Raw genomic sequence first — 19,905 nt, 5'->3', positions numbered from 1 at the left:
TGGCCACTGAAGATGACGATATTGGATTATGAGGTTTGACATATGAGAGAAGTAACTTATCTTTCCCTTCACCTCTGAAAGACTCTGTCCTTGTTATATAGGCTGCTAGTGCCTCTTTGGGGCATAGCCTCTTGTCAGAAGAGAAGGATGGGAATATAAATGGCTTCAGTGGTCTAGATGGTTTCGATTGCTTTGATAGGCAGGCTGGATTAAATTGTACACCATCTGGTAACACTCTCAGCTAAGATTAGACAAATCATTGGACCTTGAAGGCCTTGTTAAAGCCAGTAGTACCACTAGTTTAAATGACAACATCTTCAAAGATAATGACTCATTATCGCCTAAGGCAGTAATATAGGAAGTTACTTTGGTCACTTCCCAGGTAAAGGGGGTCTCTGGTTGTAAGCTCCTTTGAGCACTCTCACAATCGTGGGGTGTTGTCCAACTGGCATGCCATCAACCTTTTCGTGAGTTGAAGAAATAGCTGATCGATAGGAATTTAGTGAACTGTGTTGATAGCCTTGTTCAAATAGCTCTGCTAAGAAGTTGGCTACATCACTTATAGGTCCTGAAAATGGATTTCTATTCCGTTCAGCACACCAGCTAGCCCATTTCCCAAATGGGGAATTGTATGACTTTGTCGATCTGTCCCTCCATGATGAGAGGACAAGATCTGTAGCTGTTTGAGAAAGGTGGCTGCCTTCACACTGTTGGCGGATATAGCCCACACGGCTAATTGTGGGATGATGTCCGGTAGATTGTTCTGACACACTGGCTGTATTGTGTCTGGAGACTGTGGGATAAGGATTGGTGCTCTGACCAGCATTTGCAGGAGCATGGGATATCATGGTTGGGCCTTCCATACTGGTGCTACCCGGCAGTACTAGCTCCTGAACTCCTTGGGTATGAACTAGAGATAGGACTCTGCCTATCAAACCCCAGGGGGGGATTGGCATACAGCTTCCCTGGAAGGCTGTTCCAATCCTGAGTAAAGGCATCTGTGGCCACTGCTAGTGGATCTGGTTTCCAGCTCACAAATACTGGAAGCTGAGATGACAGTCTGCTTGCAAACAAATCTGTGGACAGAGGTCCCAAAAGACGATTGATTTCCTGGAATAGGATTGGAGAGAGTTTCCACTCTGACCTGTCTGACCAAGTTCTGGATTCCTCGTCCGCGATCGTGTTCAAAATTCCTGGTAGGTGCTGGGCATGAAGAAGGATATTCCTCTCCATGCACCACAACCACAGGTCCTTTGTTAGCTGGGACAGCTTGGGTGATACTGTTCCCCCCCTCCTGTTGATATAGGCAACTGCTGTTGAGTTGTCGATTTGTAGGAGGATGGAAATGCCTGATTTCCCTTTTGCAAAGGTCTGTACTGCCAAGGTGGCTGCTAGCAGCTCCAGGCAGTTGATGTGGAGGGACTGCTCGTGTGGAGACCATGGTCCTTTGGTCCGATTGCCATTGCAGGTGGCCCCCCAGCCCTGTAGAGAGGCATCCGATGTTATTGTCAAGGAAGTTGACTGGATGATCAGGCTTCTTCCATTCCAAGAGGAGAGGTGGAGCTCCCACCACTGAAGATCCTCCAGTGCCTGGGGAGACAGTTGTACTGCTGCTTGGTAATTCTGTTGGTTGTCTGTCAGAGCTTGTTTTAGGCAGATCTGGAGTGAGCGACAAAATAGGGGAGCCATTTGTAGAGCTGGAGAGGTGGCATTTAGCTTTCCTAGAAACTGGGATAGTAAATGGGCTGATGGTTGCTTTAGCTGCAACAAGCGTCGCGCCTCTTGTCTGATTTTCCTGATTTTCTCTCCTGGTAATTTTAGGTCCATTGATAGGGAGCTTACAATCATCCCAAGAAACTCGATTTCCTGAGTGGGTTGCAAGATGGACTTCTTGCTGTTGACGATGAACCCCAGGTTCTCGAGAAGGAATAATGTCGACTGGATATGTTCTGCTAGCTTCTGTTTGGAGTCTGCCATCAGAAGCATGTCGTCCATGTAGATTACCAGTCGAATGCTTAGTGATCTGAGCATTTCCACAGCTGGTTTGAGTATCTTCGTGAATACTCTCGGAGCTGTGCACAAGCCAAAAGGGAGACAGTTGAACTGGAATATCCTCTTCCCCAACTTGAAGAGGAGGTACTGCCGAAATTGAGGGGCTACTGGAACCATGAAAAATGCATCTTTCAGGTCCACTTTTGCCATCCAATTGTGTTTCCTCAGGAGGGCTTTGACTGTGTGAAGGCCCTCCATCTTGAAGTGCTCTGACTTCACGTACCTGTTCAACTGCTTTAGATTGATGACAGGTCTCTGACCCCCATCTTTCTTTGGGACAATGAACATGTTCAAATAAAATCCCTCTATGGCAGTCGGAATTTGGGAAATAGCCTGCTTCTGCAGGAGAGATTGTATCTCTTCCTCCATTATTGCAGTGTCCTCTGGGGACAAGTGGGGGCTGAATGGAGGGGAGTGTTGGTTGGGAGTAGAAATGAGTGGTATTTGATAGCCTTCCATCACTGTCTGAATTACCCAAGTCTCCTGAGTTAGGGCCTTCCAGTTCAGCTTGAATAGGCTGATTCTGCCTGCAAATGTCTGACTGGACTGACAAATGGTCTCTGCCATTGGAAGTGTGCCTCTCTGGATTAACTGGGTCTGAGGTGGACTCTCCCCAGCTGGAGGAAGGTGTACTATGGGGAAGCCCAGAACATAATATTGATTGGCCTCTGCCAATGATTTCTGTAAAGGTGTGATCTCTGACACTGGTATCGGGGTCTGTAATGGTGTGGTCTCTGACACCAGTTGGTTGGAGGGTGGGGGGTCTGAAACCTGTGGGGGGTCTGAAACCTGTGGTATGTTCTCTGATACCCTTTGGTTGATTGTGCACTCTGGCACCTGCTAGGTCACTAGTGGACAGTTTATCACCCTGGCTTCCCCAGTAGTGGGCCCTAGACACCTGCTCTGGGAGTCGTTTACAACCCTTTGAGGAACCCTTTGGACTTTCATACTTGTAAATACATTTATTTGCTTTTTCAAAGAGCATACAGATATTGCTGAGTTTATTTCCTTGTCTTTTTGGGGAATTTCTGGCCTCTGCCCCTGCTGTTGCCACCTCCCCGGGACTGTGGGGGGTGGCTCCTCCGAAAAGGCTGCTGTCGACCATAGCCGTATGAAGCAGAGGAAGATTGTTTGAGGTTCCTCAGGGCCTCCATATGGTCCTTCATCTTTTGCTGGAAGGAGGATCCAAAGAGGAAGGGGACAGCATCATTGAAGGTGGATTCGTCTTCCACCAGGGTAGACAGCTCTTTGTTAAGATACTGGGAGCTCTGCGGCGTCTCAGCAGATAGGTGGGCTGAAACGTTGCCAACTAGCTTCAGAGCTTGCTGGGCAGACTCTGCTGCTTCTTTGGGATTGAGTGTTCCTGATCTTGCCGATTCCAGCATGTTTACTAGAGGGACAGCTGCGTCTAGGACACACCCTTGCAATCCAGCTAGGCCCCGGTCAGCTGATTTAGCTCCTGGTGTCATTCTGGACATGATGGTTGGGTCCAGCTTTGGGACTTTTGTAAAGGGAGTGTCAGGGATTGGCTGCTTCCTTTTAATACTTTTCCTCTTTTGAGGCAGGAGCTTCTGGGAGAAGGCGTCTTTCACCAGCTTTGCTGTGGTAGCTGAGATCTTTCGGACGTTTCCTTCTGCCGATTCCGAGTCTGGGTCATCCTCACGCTCTGGCCAGTATTCGTTGGCTTCGAGGAGCGGCTGATTCAGTTCTTGTTGGGGCTCTGTCCCGTCAGCTCTGTCCCGGTTTTCTGTGGAGCAGATGTGGAGCTCTGCTCCTGTCGAAGATCGGCTGGAATAGGGAGGCTTTGCCCCACTGCATTGGATGGTGTGGAGGGGAGGCTCTGCTCCGCGGCGGGGGATTGGGCGGTGAGGAGGCTCTGCTCCGTGTTAGTTGGCTCTGCCGAACTATTGCCCTCGATGGCTGCCACTCTTGAAGAAATTCTTTCGACTTCGTCGCACAGGAAAGAGTGGCTTGCCTTCAACTCTCCTCGTATGGACTCGAGTAGAGACGCTAGCTGTGATGCGTCAGGCTCGGATATACAGGAGCGGCTTCGTTTGTGTCGTCGGTGCTTCTTGTGCCTTCGATGAGAAGAATCGCTGGAAGACATGGTCGCAACGATCGTACTACTCACTTGATGAACGAGCAAGAAAAATGGCCGATTGGTGTGAGCACGTGGCAGTACTTATACGGTGGTTGTGGTGACGTCACTTCCTTTTTGTTTTGATCCTACGAAAACTTGCTGACATAAGAAAAACTAGGCCAAACACGTTGATATGTGATCCGAGCATTCCGAAATGTAATTGAAAAATCACATGGCCATAGCTCCACTAGTTCACTGAACCATAGAAATGTGGCGTAACCCAGTAAGAATGCGGTCACAAGCCTCATATTGGAAAGCCACCCTGCTAACATTGCCTCCATTTCAATTGTGAGTGGCTCCTTCTTCACCACTGGCTTTGCTCCTAATGTTGCATTCACCAAGGGGATGGGCTGATGGCAAGATTAATCCCAGAAGTAGAAGTAGAGTGGATCCAGGCCAATACGTTGCAGGCTTTTTTGGCTGCTGATTTGGAAGCTGACTGTCCTCCAATGTACTGCAAGTACAAGACAAACCTGTGTGGCCTGGTTGTGATTGGTTGCAATTTGTGAGCTAGTGTCCATCTCTTCCATCTTTTTAAAGGAACCAGTGTATTTTTTAACAGTGTTGTCAATCCGACTATGCAACACTGTGTTTGGCAGCCTGCTAGCAAGGTCAGGGTATTCTATTTCACTGATCAACTTCATACCTACAGAACAAAATGCCATGCACACATTGTCTTGAAGATCCCAGTTATGTCATTCCCCTGCGTACTTCCTAGAGCTCTTTGCCTTTCCCCCTGGAGGCCTTCATACAAGACTTTGAATTTAAGCTGTGACCAACACAACACTGTAGCCATGAACTGTGACCAGCACAACTTGCACCTTTTAATTGTGACCAACATGGCACTGTAACTTTGATCTACAACCAATATTGTTATTTATTGTTCTGCCTTTTTAATATATATATATACCTTTATTTTTATGACCTTCTGTTCATTTTTCTTTTTACTCATTAGAATTTTTTTTTGTGTAATGTATCTAGGGGTTTATCTGCTCAGTGTAGAATTGGAACTGGATAGCTAGGGCTGGTGTGTTGGGCAAACCATGGAATAGGCATGCACCGAGCTTCCAGGTAAAATTAGCCCATTACCACAGGGCACTCCAAGATAAAATCTGCTGGCCCAGTACCATTGGGAACAATAAGGGCCAGAACGGGGAAGACAGCCACTGGGGGACAATGAGGGTGCCTTTAGCTCCTGATGCTTGAGTATGTCTAATCACTCTAGGGATCAAATTGACAGGTGGAAACAACCAGTTGTTGTCGGTGACTCCAGTTACAAGTAAATGCATCTGGTAACAAGGTAATATTACAGCTGACAATAACTGATGCTGCCTTGTTTTTGAAAAACTGCCATACCATTATATATAAAAGATTATTGCTATATCATAGCAGGAATACAGCTGCAACTACATACTTACAGGTGTTAACAATGCCATATTGTATGCCATATTCTCCTTCACCTCTCACGTACAAGGCACCAGTGAAGTCAACACCTGTAACTTCGAAGGGCATGGACTGCTCTACACGGGCCTTCACAAGTGGTGGAGGATCTGGTGCAGTGTGTATGGTCGTCCAGCTAATTTCCTACAGGTCACACACTTCCTCAACAGAGTTCTGATTCTTTGCCTTGCACGAGGCACCCAATACGTTTGACGGTGAGCAGTCAGGACCCCTGCATGGTGCTGTTGCTTGTGAGTGTGCCATATGAGGAGTGAAGTGAAGGTGTCCTTCGGTGGCAGGATAGGAAACTTAGTGGACTCTGAAAGCAGTGCATTGTGGATCCTACCACCACAACAGATCAGGCCAGTGTGGTCAAGATACAGTCGAAGTTGTCTCACCAGTGGTGGCTGTGAGGAGTGAGTTTTCGAACGTAGGCTGTTTATTTCCTCTGGAAAGTATCGGAAGTTGAGCACTGGATACCCACTGAATATCGACAATGGACAGTTCAGAGGGTGTTAAAGGTCCCTTAAGCTTGAATAACTTTTGCCTGGAGTTATGGGCGAAACACAGGACATAAGCAGTTACATCTAGTAACTGCTGTAGCTAGAAGGATCAATTAAAGTGTGTATACCATTGGTAGGTGGCGATATGGTTGTGCTGTGTACGCTGGCAGATGACAGAGATTCTTCAACACTGTTAGCCTGGACAAGTAAGGCTTCTGAAGGGTTCCAGGTGGACCATTCAGTAGGAAACGATAACCATAGAGGGCCATGTTTCCACAGTGTTGAGTTAACCAATTGTTTAGCTGGTAGTCCACGAGTCAAGAGATCTGCTGGATTACAAGCATCTCCAAGTTGATGAGATAGCTAGAATTTCTTTTACTCTATGTTCAACAAATGGTTTCAGCTGCCCAGTAGTGAATGACGGTGTTGTGGTTGAGTGAGTCTGCTACAAAGGAACCTAGGCGAGCTGCTATGGCTGCGGCCATGAGTTCCAGCCTGGGTAGAGTGTGTTGTTTTAGTGGAGCTACACAAGATTTGGACATTACAGGTGATGAATGGTTGCCATGTTGAATGTAAACAGCAGTGCCATATGCCTTTGGGCTGGTATCGGCAAAGACATGTAAGATGGTAGGGAAGGATCTCCCATTTGGAGCATAGAATGTTGTAAGGCAACTGAGATGTCCACTACAACAGAAGCCCACTTAAGCTAGTAGGTTTCGTTCAGCTCAGTGTCCCACACTACGTTGTCTTGCCAAAGGTCTTGCAGTAGTAGCTTGGCAGTTATAGTCATCGGAGTGACTAGGCCTAAAGGGTCAAATATTGGCAAAGTGTAGCGGAGAATCACACGCTTTGTTACTGGAGTAATTGTAGTGGTCTCAGATTTGGAGCAAGTGGAGAGTAGATCAATTTGGACATTCCAACACAAACCAAGGACTGTAACAACCTTTTTCTCATCAGCAATATTGTGCTGTTTGGCTGTGTCCCTCAGAGATTGACTATCAGATACCCAAGTATGTAAATTAAATTTAGATATGTTCATCAGTGATTGAGACTCTAAGAAGGATTGGAGGGCCTCTTGCTTGGTGTCACAGCTTGAGACAACATTGTCAACATATAGGCTCCTCAAGATGCTGGTGGACACTGGTGATGGATGCTGCTGTAGGTGAAATGTGATTGCTGTATTGAGCATGAATGGTGAACAGCTAGTACCAAATAAGACCACCTTGAAATGGTAAGGCTGGAACGGGCTACTCGGATCTTGTGGGTTAGAAAGCCAAAGGAAGTCAATGCAATCTCTGTCAGATTCATCGAGCTGAACATGGAGAAATGCTTTCTTGATGTCAGCAGAGAAAGCATGCACATACAGACGAAAGCGCAAGAGTATGGCACAGAGATGGTTAAGAAAGGGTGGAGGTAGTTGGATGTTGGTGTGATTGTTTGCAACTATAGTCATAAACGATTCTTATAGGTGTGATATCTAACTGGTCTATGAGGTATGTAGTGTGCCAGGTGAGTTTTGAAGTCATTCACCTTTTCAATACTTCTCCTGGTCAGAAAGAATTTTGCCATACATGTGCAGCAATTCTGGGGTTTTGGCTAACCGCTGAGCCAAAGATCTGGTACGCTTGGCACAGATGGAGAAGTTCAAGGGCAGAGGAGGATGATCCTCTTTCCAAGGGAACTTAAGTGATAAGGCTCCATCAGGCTGACGTTTGATACTGCTCTGCATATAGGCCTTCACGAAGGAATCATCAATTCAGTGTCCATGGAGATTCTACTTGCTTCAGTCGTCCAGAAAGCGTCCAGGTCCTGGTTGTCCATAGCAGTAAAGTTGAGGGATACTGCTGCAGATGGTAACAGAGGGCCAGAGAGTAGGTAACCCAAGCAAGACTGGACTGCAGTAGGGCCATTGCCACAAATAATTTTGGTCTTGGAGGAACGTCCAATAGTAGTAGTCAGTCCCCACAAGAATATTGATCTCAAAGTTGTCATCCTCGGTAACAGGGTGGGCTAGTTTCAGGTCTTTCAAGTAAGGCACGTTCCTTATTTCCATACGTATAGAGTTCTGCAGTGGGACTGCAAGTTTGGGTACTACCAAGACTGACATTGGTATGGCACTCTGGTCTTGTGTGTACACTGAAATACTGGCTACTTGTAAGGACCTAGTAGCAGATACTGTGTTTCCAAAGGAGGACAGGGAGATCCGTTCTGTATGGGTTGCCTTTAGGCAAAGTTTGTCTGCCAGGTCCTGAGAAATGAAGGAGCGCTGGTCACCTTCATTGAAGAAAATATTTCCTTCAGCACTGATTGGACCTGCCGAGACAGTAGCAATGGCAGTCTTCAGGAGACAGGCATTGCGAACTGACACAGGTGAGGGGGGAGAATTAGCCACTGCAGTGAATCCTGGCAATTGTGCACTGTTGGTTGCTGGAGGAGGGGGTGGCTTGTACTGTTGGTTGGTTGAACACTGTCGTTCATTTGAGAAGGTGGTAAAGGAGGCTTAGCATCTGTAGGAGGGCACAAGCTCGTATGGTGCTTTTGGTTGCACTGTTTGCAATGTCTAGGATAGGTGCACTGTGAGACCATATATGGTGTACTAAGCAGTTAAAATATAAACCTGCTTCTTTAACGATAGACACGCATTGCTGGTGGCCCTTGATAACAGTGCACTGATTGGCAGTGTGTGCACCTGCACCCTTACAGTAAGTACAGACTGGTTCCTTCTCCCACTGGGCTATGGGTATTCTGGCTGCTGTATGAAGGGATGCAGCAGTGGTGTAAAGTTCTTTAGAAAAGCTGTTGGAATAATGGCCTACTTCCAGAACTCTGATTTCTTTTAAAATTGAGGCCATGATATGGTCCAGTCTCCATTATTGTGGTCTCTGGTAAACTGCTTCTTAAGCTCTGTCTTTCCCAGGATCATTGGGGTCAGCATTGCATAGTATGTATCAGAAGATAAGGCTGTAAGGCTGTCATGTGGCTTTCTAATTTATCATGAAACCCTTGAAGACTGGCCAGGTTATTGACAGGCTTGAGAAGGTTCATTAACGCATCCATGTGTGCATTGACTAACTTATATGACTACCCAAACCTGTCCTTCGATCAATAAAGCCACAGAGTGAAGGTAATTCATGTCAGTCAGAGAGAAGTTGTCAATGACCTGTGCTGCATCACCCAACAATGTGCCCTTAAATAATGAAATTTCTGTACCCCAGTCAACCCCTCATTGTTATGTACAGCTGCTTCTAACAAGTCCCAAAATGTTTAAAATTGAAGGGGTCCCCGCTAAAGGTAGGAAGAGTTAGCTTGGGTAACCGAGTCACAGACAGACCCACATTATGTACAACATGTGTGTACGAAATACATCATTACTCACTAAGTTCGGTGTAGTGATATGTCCAGCAGATTCTGTGTGTTCCTCAGTCTCTTGCATATTATTCTGTGGCACTACTTGCTGTTCAGCATTATCAACTGTTTCATCTTGCTGGTGTCACATCTGGGTTGAGGGTCCTGATGGCTGAGATTTACTCTTGGCTGCCGAGGCACTAAAGTACTTCTGTAGAATAGTGATCCGTTCAGTAAGATTGAAATGATACATCTCCACGTCTGCAGTTTCATCTTCTAGGTCTTGTTTTACGGTTATCGCTGTGGCGAATGTCTGATCTAGTTCTTCCAGTTGGGTCTTCTTGGCTAGTAGTTGGCTTAGTACGAGATCAATGGTTTCTCTGTCTGCTTCAGAAATCGATAGAAGAGTGACTTGTTCATCAGCTTTAGTAATTGCTTGGGCTCTGGTAAGAAACTTTGTGACGAATGAGCATCCACCATGTCTGGAAGCTTGGGCACGTTGAAGGGTGTCCATAGCCATCTTAATCCCTGGTCTGATACAGCACCAAATGTGATAGACAGTTCGAAGTACTGTACTAGGTTCCGTTATGAACGGTTTGGTATGGACTACTCCACTCACGAACAACAAGGAGCCGTACGTTACACGTGTTCTCACTTATCATGAAGCGCACTACATACACATGATACCACATTACATAATATCTAATAATAATTATATTGATGTCATAGTTACTAGTTCTCAACAGTCTCGTCCCCAGCCGCCCATGCACTCGATCACACGAAGGTTGTCTGGTGACATTAGTCCAACTTCTTGGCCCTGGAAGTTACGACGATGTAATCATTGGTGAAGAAACATGGGTAGTCAATCATCATCGATCAGTGATAATGTGTTAATCAAGGCAGTTAAAGGATGGAAGCAGTCAGTGTCTGTTCCAAGAAGATTACAGGGTGTATTTTCGGTGGAATGTTTATACAACATGGTTTTGGGAGCATATGTACAGTTGGGCTATAACAAACCGGCTGACGACCAACAGAGAGCTATAAGAGAGTTTGTGCAAGGTCACTATGTATTTGTCTCACTACCGACTGGTGCTGGCAAGTCTCTTTGCTACGCTACACTTTCTTATGTATTTGAGGTACCAAAGGGTCAACAGAACAGATACTGAAGAAACAAGTGGGCAGGGTCAACAATGTGTTGGAGGACTAAGTATAGTCATTGTTGTTAGTCCTTTGCTAGCCCTTATGAACGATCAAATTGCAAAGTTTGAGCAGCGAGGACTCAAGTGCTTACTATTACGGAAGATTCTAGTTTGCAATCCCGGTGTGGTGCATGGAGACTATCAGTTGCTGTACTTGACCCCTGAATATCTTCTGCAAGAACTATCATTAAGAGAACTGTTTTGTTCTAGTGTTTATAATAGCAGCTGCTGTGAGTACCATCACATTGATGTCCCAATGTATGATGGAACAAATTTTACCAATGCACTGAAATTCCTTACGAAATGATGTTTCCCTATAAAAAGACGTAACATAACTATGAATAGTGTTAGTATCAACAACTTACCAAGCATCAATGCAGTGAGCCTTATCCACTACAAATGCAACAAGACTTTCACTCGGAAGGTTATATATGTATGTACAAATGCAGTGCTATTTTAAAGGTGCCCAATAAATTGAACATTAGATACAGTGTGGAGAGGAAGCCTGAAAGCTCTATCACTTTTTACATCCAATTGTATCAGGAATTCAGATTAGAAAAGCTGCTGAAAAATGCATTATCTTTTGTAAAACATATTCTGATGCTGTATGGGTACATGAATAATGCCTTGCTGATCAGCTTGGTCTTAATAGCAGCTTGTTTATTGAGGAGATGTAATGTGTAAATTGTTTACTGCATCTTCACATGAAAATGATAAAACCCGTATTCTAGCACAGTTCAGTAGGCCAAACACTCATTTAAAAGTAATTGTTGCAACCATTGCATTTGGCATGGGAATAGATGTGCCAGACATACGTCACGTAATCTATTGGGGTCCCCAGTGGTATTGCAGCTTATGTACAGGAGAGTGGTAGATGTGGGCGAGATGGTACTAATGCTACTGCTACGCTATATTACACCCCGACAGATTTCAGTGGATTTCATCCTCCTTCAGCATCGATGAAGGAGTACTGCTACAGTGATAAGCAATGCAGGAGGGAAGTACTATTGAATGAGTTTGATAATAGTGGTACTTGTATCAAGCCAATGCCTGACCACAGCTGTTGTGATGTATGTGCTCAGGGTTGTGTTTGTATTGAATGTAGTGTTTTGATGTAAGCACCATTACCAACCAGTTCATGTAGAGTATTTGATCCATCATCTTTCGCCAGAGCAGCAACAAGTTCTAAAGGCATGTTTAGAAGAGTATCGGCTGTCATTACTTGAGGATCTTAACGAACTCATTTTGTTTGGGATTCAAGTAGCTACATGTATAACTGATACTCTGATACATGATATTTCATGCAACCCCTTTGAGTATAATTCATTGCACAAGCTACTAGACTGGGTTGTTACTAATACATGCACAATCACTTTATGAAATTATTGACAAATTTTTGGAAACAATGTCATTTGTTTTAACCAGCACACAATAGTTATCAATTATGTTTATTAATATATTACACTAACCACTGTATATCATGGAAGCATTAACAAACCTTAATTGGATGTTTGTATAGTTTAGCGACATTCTGTTCTGACTGTAATGTGAGTGTTTAATCCATTCAATCAACTTTCCAATGTTCCACGAAATGTATAATGCTGTCTACCAGGGATGTAGTGGAATACTTTTGACCTTATTAGCTCGTCAATGATTAGCTGTTCATCTTTCTGTGAAGAAGGCCATCTATGTATTGATGATTCCACATACAGGTTATTCTGTTGATCAAACCTGTTACAAACATTCATTATCCCATTCAAATGTTGTCCAAATTGTAAGACAGTTTGTTGCATAATGTTCTCACCAAGACCAGAAACTAGTGTTCCACCGATACAGCAAAAGACCGATCCGATCCGATACCGATACTCAGCAGAGCATTTCACCGATACCAATACCGATACCGATAATGACCATTAAGCAGTTTAAATGTAAAACTTTTATAAAAATAAATAGAAAGTACACATGTATACTAGTAATAATACTACACACACCTTTACACTACTATGTATTTCATACTTGTTTCTTTGCAGCTATAGCTAATAATCATAGTCCAGAGCTGGTAAATTTTTGTTAAGAAAAAGTAAGTATTCAACTTTTGTTGGTGAAAGTCGATTACGAAGTTCAGTACATATGTTACCTGCTGTGCTAAATAGTCTTTCAGAAGCAACACTGGCAGGTGGAGCACACAAGTAGTGCATAGCCAGATTAGTTAAGTGAGGTAAGTTTTCTTGATTTCTCTTCCAATACGAAAGAGGGTCAGACTTTCTTGGCTGGGTTGCCTCCTTCAAGTAAGCATCAACTACTGACTGCGTAGATTCTGGGGAACTTTCAGTCTCTGAATTTTCGTCCATAAGTTCATCACAAAACTTCCACAGTAGAGACGATTTCTTCTTATTAATAGCACTGCTGTCTGATTCTAGTCTTGGACGTTTGGGGATGCGCTCTTCTCCTTCCAATGCCTCATGTGCAGCAATAAGCATTTGCTTTGCAAGAGCTGCTGAGGTTGATGATGAAAATACTTTTTGTTTGAATCTAGGATCAAGCAGAGTAGCAATAGCATAATATTCATTCGATTCCATGTGTCTGTAGCGTTCCTTTAGTGATTTTAACATCTCCCTCTTCATTTTCATTACACCACTATCACTATCAAAGACTTCAAGGGACCTCATTATGCTGTTGACCACTGGTATAACGACACCTGCTGTTGCGTAGTTGCCACTTGCTTCCCGAGTAGCTTCTTCGTAAACTTGAAGAATTTTGACAGTTTTCTCTGCTAGAGCCCAATGTGAGCTGCTCAATTCAATTGGAACTTCAAGCTCTACACCTGTTGCTGTAATAGCTACCTTTAATTCTATTAGCCTTTCAAGCATATAAAAAGTTGTGTTCCACCTTGTGGCTTCATCTTGTATTAGCCTCTTTGGAGACAGGCCTAGCTGCTCTTGCATTCTCAAGAGGGACTGAAGGGCTACATTGGAATGTTTATAGTGTCCAACCAGTTTGCGAGCCTTTGCTGTAAGCTCCACTACGGCTGGTTGAGCCAAACACCCATCTTTGACTACCAACTGTAATGTATGAGCCAGACACGGAATGCTAGGTAAGCCAGCATCTCTTAATCCAGCCACAAAATTGCTCCCATTATCTCTCACAATAACATGAACTTTACCACTCACATCCCATTCTTCCAAACATTTGTTCATCATATTATCAATATGCTCGCCAGTGTGGCGATCATTAAAAGGCGCTGCATGAAGGCACAACTGTTTCTGGGTAAATTCCTCTGTTACATAATGGCATGTTAAACTAATGTATGAATCTTGAGCGACAGAACTCCAAACATCAGTAGTGATGCTAATGTGGGATGTGGAAACAAGAACATCTTTTAATTTCAAGCTGACTTTACAGTACATTTCAGGAATTAGGGTTTCAGCAAAATATTTGTCTGAAGGGAGTTGGTATCGTGGCTCCAATACTTTCAGCAATCGTGAAAAACCAGTGTGATTTACCACATTGAAAGGCTCACTGTCTAGAGCAATCATCTCACCTACTTTCTTTGTGATCTCTTTAGCTCTAGGATGATCAAACGAAAATGGCTGTGATTTCATTAATGCGTCAATAATCGTTGGCTGGCTATTACTCCCAGCACTACTAGTCTTATTATTACCATCTTTCTCTTTTATCAACTCCTTTTCTTTCGCTGCAAGTGTTGCGTATTCGTCTCCATGCTTACTCTCCAAATGGCGCCGCATATTGCTTGTGTTATAACCCTTAGCTTCTTTCCCACCTCTGGGAATGATGGCCGGACACAGTAAACACGAAACCTTGCTGTCATCCGTAACATTAACCGCAAAATAATCCCACACACCGCTACGCTTTATTCGAACAACGGCCATCTTGTTAGTATCACATGACACGTGTCAGCAGTTTTTATTAAGCATTTTATCACGCGTATCGCCCATGGTATACTATCTGCAACATGTCAGCAACAAGAAAAGTACATCTCGTAAGTTACAAACTACGTATAAAGCTTATAATCGGTATTGGAGGTAGCTTAATAACCGATACCGATTACTATTAAAATAACAAATATCGGCACCGATTCGATACCGATCCGATTATCGGTGGAACACTACCAGAAACAGCTTCCTTAAGTGACCTGTTAAGATAGTCATTCTGCAAGTCTGCAGGTATGTTGTGACCTGCTTGCCCTCTAGTGTTTACTATGTCATCTGTGCTGCAATCCTTGGAGTTGCTAGAGCATTGACAGTAGCAAGTGTTTGAAATGTTTGTGCAGCATAGTTGTGATGGTTAGCAAATTTAGAGTATAGTAGCGAAACTTTCCAGCAACGCAAGATCCCCTTCTCTTATTGCATATTTGAATTCCAGTAAAGAAAGACCATCATGAAAATCCAAGACTCCATCACTCTGAATTGAATGTGATGCTTCATGGCGGTCTAGTTTTTGTGTGATTGAAGGTGGCAAATTACGGAAGCTGACTGGTGGAGATATGTAGTATAGTCATGCTCTTGCAAACCATGTGGATTCCTATGAGCGTCCTTTAAAAACATGTCAGCTAGTTTAATAGGTTGTGCATGACTGCAGAATTGTTCGGGAATAACATACTTATCAACTACACACAATAACTTCTCTAAAAACATTGCTTTCCGCTTCTTTAATGGAAGTGACTTGAAGAATATCATTCATATGTGGACTGTTGCCTATATGGGACATTGAAGTGCTGCAGATACAAAATAGCATCTGATAACAGTCTCAAGAAAATCTTCGATATCATTCACATGTCCTAATCTTCGATATCATTCACATGTCCTGTGACACTTGTAGACAGTCCTATATTTTGACGTGAAATCAGATTCCTTAGCTGCTGCAGTGTATCACCTTCTAAACTCGAACCTCCCTTGTACAGGCATGACCACATAATCTATACAGTACATGCACAAAATCATTACTAAAGTTACGATTAATTATAAGATTACTAACCTCACTTTTGCATGCCAGTCCACACAAAATGGGACAAGCCCACTTAAAGCAGTATTTCCTTGGCTTGTAACTTTTGTTGTCTTAGCAGTCAATGTCCATACTGCTGTGAGCTGATCACCAAAGAAAGGAATATGTTTCTTCTCCTCCATTATTAACTACTGGTACATACTGATGACAGTGCTCTAGTACTCATTTCATCAATATACTGCTCGCAACACTCCTAACAGAACTTGTGTTACCATTGATACACATTGTTAATTACAAAAAACAAAACAAAAAAAACTTACCAATACAGATTTCTGACTCATTTCTCGACTGTATTTGTGCTCAATGTGACTGGGAACACAGTCAGCAAAATCCTTAAAGTATGGTACTGAATTGACCAACTCATGACCTAGCCTAACTGCATAATTGGACTGACAATGGCAATGCAGCCACTTCTTCAATTGGCTTGTCATTAGAGAAGTGATGAAAATCAGCACGGTCTAGCACAACGAAAGTAATGCAGACTTTGGCGCTGTTTATCTACATTCATATATCGTGGTGAAACTGTTGTATCCACATTATCTCCACCAAGAATATACAGGGTAAGTTAAAGATTGCCTTTTAGAAACAGATACACGTTCCTGTGGAACAGAATCAACTGAAGAACTTGTTGATTGTGACATGGAATCAAGGTCTTCTTCTACAAGTAACAAGTTTAAAATGTGATACGTATGTTCAGATCACATGCAACTAACCTGTAGATGAGAATACTTCATCTTCCAAATCATCTGAAACACTGCTTTCTATTATCCAGTTATCATCACTCTCCACATCCTGGTCTACACTTGCTGATTCCATGGCTTTCTTCCACTCTTTAACCACATTATTGTACCCTTCTCCTAGCGTTCTGATAATCCTTAGGGTCTGCTTATGGTTCACACATGTCTATTACTGTTCAACCTTCTAAAGACCTAATTATGCATCTTACTAAACGTAACAACAAATTATAGTATTTACCTGCTCAGAACAATGTCCTGCATATAAAAAATTGATATCACACTTTGGGTCTGTGTCATGAATTCGTTTCTGCATTTCAGCAACACTGAAGCAGCTATTCCAACAGAACTTTTGGTTTGGTCTTTATTCTGGACAGTGCAACACTCTTCTCTTTTCTAACAACCACTGCCTTAAGGAATTTATACAATACTGGAGCACTAAGCTTCAGTTCATGAACGATTTGCTTCCAAGAAAATGAAGCTAGATCTGTAGGTGATGTTTTCGGAGTATCGATGCTCCATGTTTGGTAGTGCAAAGTTGATGTGCTTCTTTCTTCAAGATACCAGATACATTGTTTATGGTATTTCTTCGCAAGGGAGTACTACAAAAGATGACTCGATTTGTGTAAGGTGATTTGTTGTATCGAGTAGACGGCTTTTTAAATACAATTTAGCCCTACCTTACAACAGGACTAGGAGTTGAATCACCGACTTTCAGCCTTTTCCTTTGTGAAGTCTTTCTAGCACTGCCTCGCGATTTTCTTTTCCTGCAAGGAGTCCTCGATGATGTAGTATGCCCTAGTATGATCGAAGAGTTAACAGGTGACAATTGATGACATGCCCAGATAACTAATGAAAATAAAATACCTTCCATCATCAGCAAGAAACCGGTAACAATTATCGCCTATGATATCTCTTTTGATTGTGGTTTTGTGGTTGTACTTTATTAGTGTGCACTTCCTGGGCCAATAAGTTGGACTAATGTCACCAGACGACCTTCGTGTGATCAAGCGTGTGGGCGGCTGGGTACGAGACTGCGCAAGGCATGTGTACCAGATGCAGCGCTACTGTGATTGTGGGATGAAAATTCTAGCCTTACATTAGTAAACCTTAGTAAATTATCTGCTAGCTATATACATACATAGGAACTATACCTCCTTCAAAATTTATGAGCACTCCATGGCATATCTATAAGTTAGGCTGGTTTTTCCAAACTTCTTGCAGTTGTGGTACACAAAGTTCACTCATGCAAATATAATGTGCAAAACGTTTTGAGTGTACTTGTTATAGTTCATTTCAATACCATGATATTTGTAATAATTGTGATAATAAGCTCCACAATAACCGTGGGAGGAAATTTTCAATATCGCTCAACCCTACTGGGCTAACAAACTATCAATACTTTGTGAACCACAAATCTCATCTAGTCAGGCAAACATGTAATCATCATGGTCTACAATACAGCTGGAGTAATCAGCCAATTCATTCTGCTCTCTGGGAAGTCATTCAGGTTCTAGTCTGATTTTATTATAAAATATGTTTAAAGCTTCATTCAGCTTGTAAAGCATGTTTGGGACTGCCATATTGAACAATTCGAACTACATTCTGGTTGTCTGTAAACCAGTGGACTCTAAGCTTTTTTTGGAATGACTTTAAAACCAGATTTACTGCTTGCAGCTCTCGCCATGTGGAACTCTGGGCTGCGACCACTGCCCATTGGCAACTAGACTATCATATTCCATTGTATACCCTCCAAAGCCTATAGAACTGGCATCTGAATATACCCAACTGAGTGCTGATGGTTTGTTCAACCCAAAAATCTATCTCTTCAAGGGCCTCCTTAGTCAGGCTAAGCATTTGATACCATGAGGTTCTACTATTGAGTATAGCATATAAGCTGCAGGTTGTATGTCTGGAAACTGAGTCCAGGGCTAGTGACATAGAAATTATTGTGCCTGCAACATTGGCTATTTGCTTTGCACCAACCAATTACAGGGGGTGTAGGTGTTTTTTAGCTCTTGTAGTTTGCACTTTGGCTTACTAATTTTGCTATCTGGAACTGAGAACTCACCCTTAGACAGGTCGATAACAAATCAAAGCCATTCAATACTGTGGGATTGGTCCCATTGGCTTTTTTCTACATTGATGACAAAGCCAGCATTCTCCAAATCACTTTTGTACTAAACACTTTCACTTATAGCTCTATCTTTACCACATACAGCCACAATACCATCATCAAGATCAAAAGGCAGTACTGTAAACATGTAGAAGCCACCCCTCCACTGAAAGCCTAGGATTTGTAACACTCAGGTTGGATTGGTAACCAGATTTGAGGTCAGATTTAAACAAATATTCATTCTTGTCAAACCTAAGGGCAGTTACACGCAAATCTTCATACAGGCTGTATTTAAAGAAGAAATTGGTTAAGATACCTCAAGTACAATACCAGGTGCAGCTTTCCTGCAGCATTAGATACAACAGAAAGACATGTAGCTGCTCATCCATCCTGATTACACAATGGTTCTTTTTTGAATTGCCTATTGCTTCATCCACAGAGCTCTGGTGGGACTCCACTGGGTGATGATTACGTTGGGTGTGAGGAAGGGGAATAAACTTTAAGGGTAAGCGATAGCCACTTTCAATACATTCAATTATATGGTATGGCGCATGTACATCTTTCCAAAAAGGTAAACTTTCTTTAAGGTGGCCCTGCACATCTGTTATTTGCGTTGGCCCTTGGCTCTCTAGTTCCCAAAATTGTGCTGTTTCTACATTGTCAGGCATGCTCTTACCAGCCTTTGCATGCTCATGAGGTTGACCATTAACACGTTCCTATGACACAGTTCCTTTAGATCAGTTTCCATGCTTTCTATCGTTAGATATTCTCCTTGGACTGATTGTTTTTTTTTGCTGACCAACTCATTATTTCTCTTGCCTGGACTCCGAATAGTCGTGCTCCTAGGCCTTGCACCTATAAAACAAAAGTACACAACTGTGAGGGTATTGATGCAGCTTACCCAAGGAGACAGACGTACGCGTAAACGACGAAACATGATGCTTAACATGATGCTTGGCATGATCCTTGACATGATGCGTCTGCTAGTAGGAAATGGATACAGTTTTCTTGGTACAGAGCAAAACTTTGCTATATGGCCGAATCCACCACACTAGAAACACAGCCCAACACCTTTCGGCTTGTATGGCCATCACAGCTAGCTGGTGGCCCCCATTGGTCCTGTCACCACAGTAGCCACCACTTGGCCCTGGGAAATTGTACCAGGAAGGATCCCAGTACTGGAGGCATGTTCTCTTGTTGTATTCCCACCTCCACCTCTGGATTGCTTTTGGCCCCTTTCTCTGCATCTTTCTTTGCATCTTTTCAGCACAGGATTTGGCCCAATCCCTCTCCTTTTTGTCTTCAGGACCGAACACTAACGGATCCTCCTGATAATGGACAACAGTGCCCCAGC

At 43.2% G+C, this 19,905-nt stretch overlaps 2 protein-coding genes across 5 annotated transcripts in view; one reads left to right on the top strand and one right to left on the bottom strand.

Annotated features, from left to right (window-relative positions):
* Positions 1-19,905, top strand: part of LOC136262025 (anaphase-promoting complex subunit 5-like) — a 41,163-nt gene that overhangs the window by 14,386 nt on the left and 6,872 nt on the right. The gene's annotated exons all lie outside the window — the stretch shown is intronic.
* On the bottom strand, positions 12,664-14,775 carry LOC136262026 (zinc finger BED domain-containing protein 4-like). The gene has a single exon (XM_066056158.1). It carries the CDS (start codon positions 14,567-14,569, stop codon positions 12,716-12,718), a length of 1,854 nt encoding a protein of 617 aa, XP_065912230.1. The 5' UTR covers positions 14,570-14,775; the 3' UTR covers positions 12,664-12,715.

The sequence above is a fragment of the Dysidea avara genome, chromosome 7 (genome assembly GCF_963678975.1).
Source record: "Dysidea avara chromosome 7, odDysAvar1.4, whole genome shotgun sequence".
NCBI classification, from domain to species: domain Eukaryota; kingdom Metazoa; phylum Porifera; class Demospongiae; order Dictyoceratida; family Dysideidae; genus Dysidea; species Dysidea avara.
This window is presented reverse-complemented; position numbering and strand designations above follow the sequence as displayed.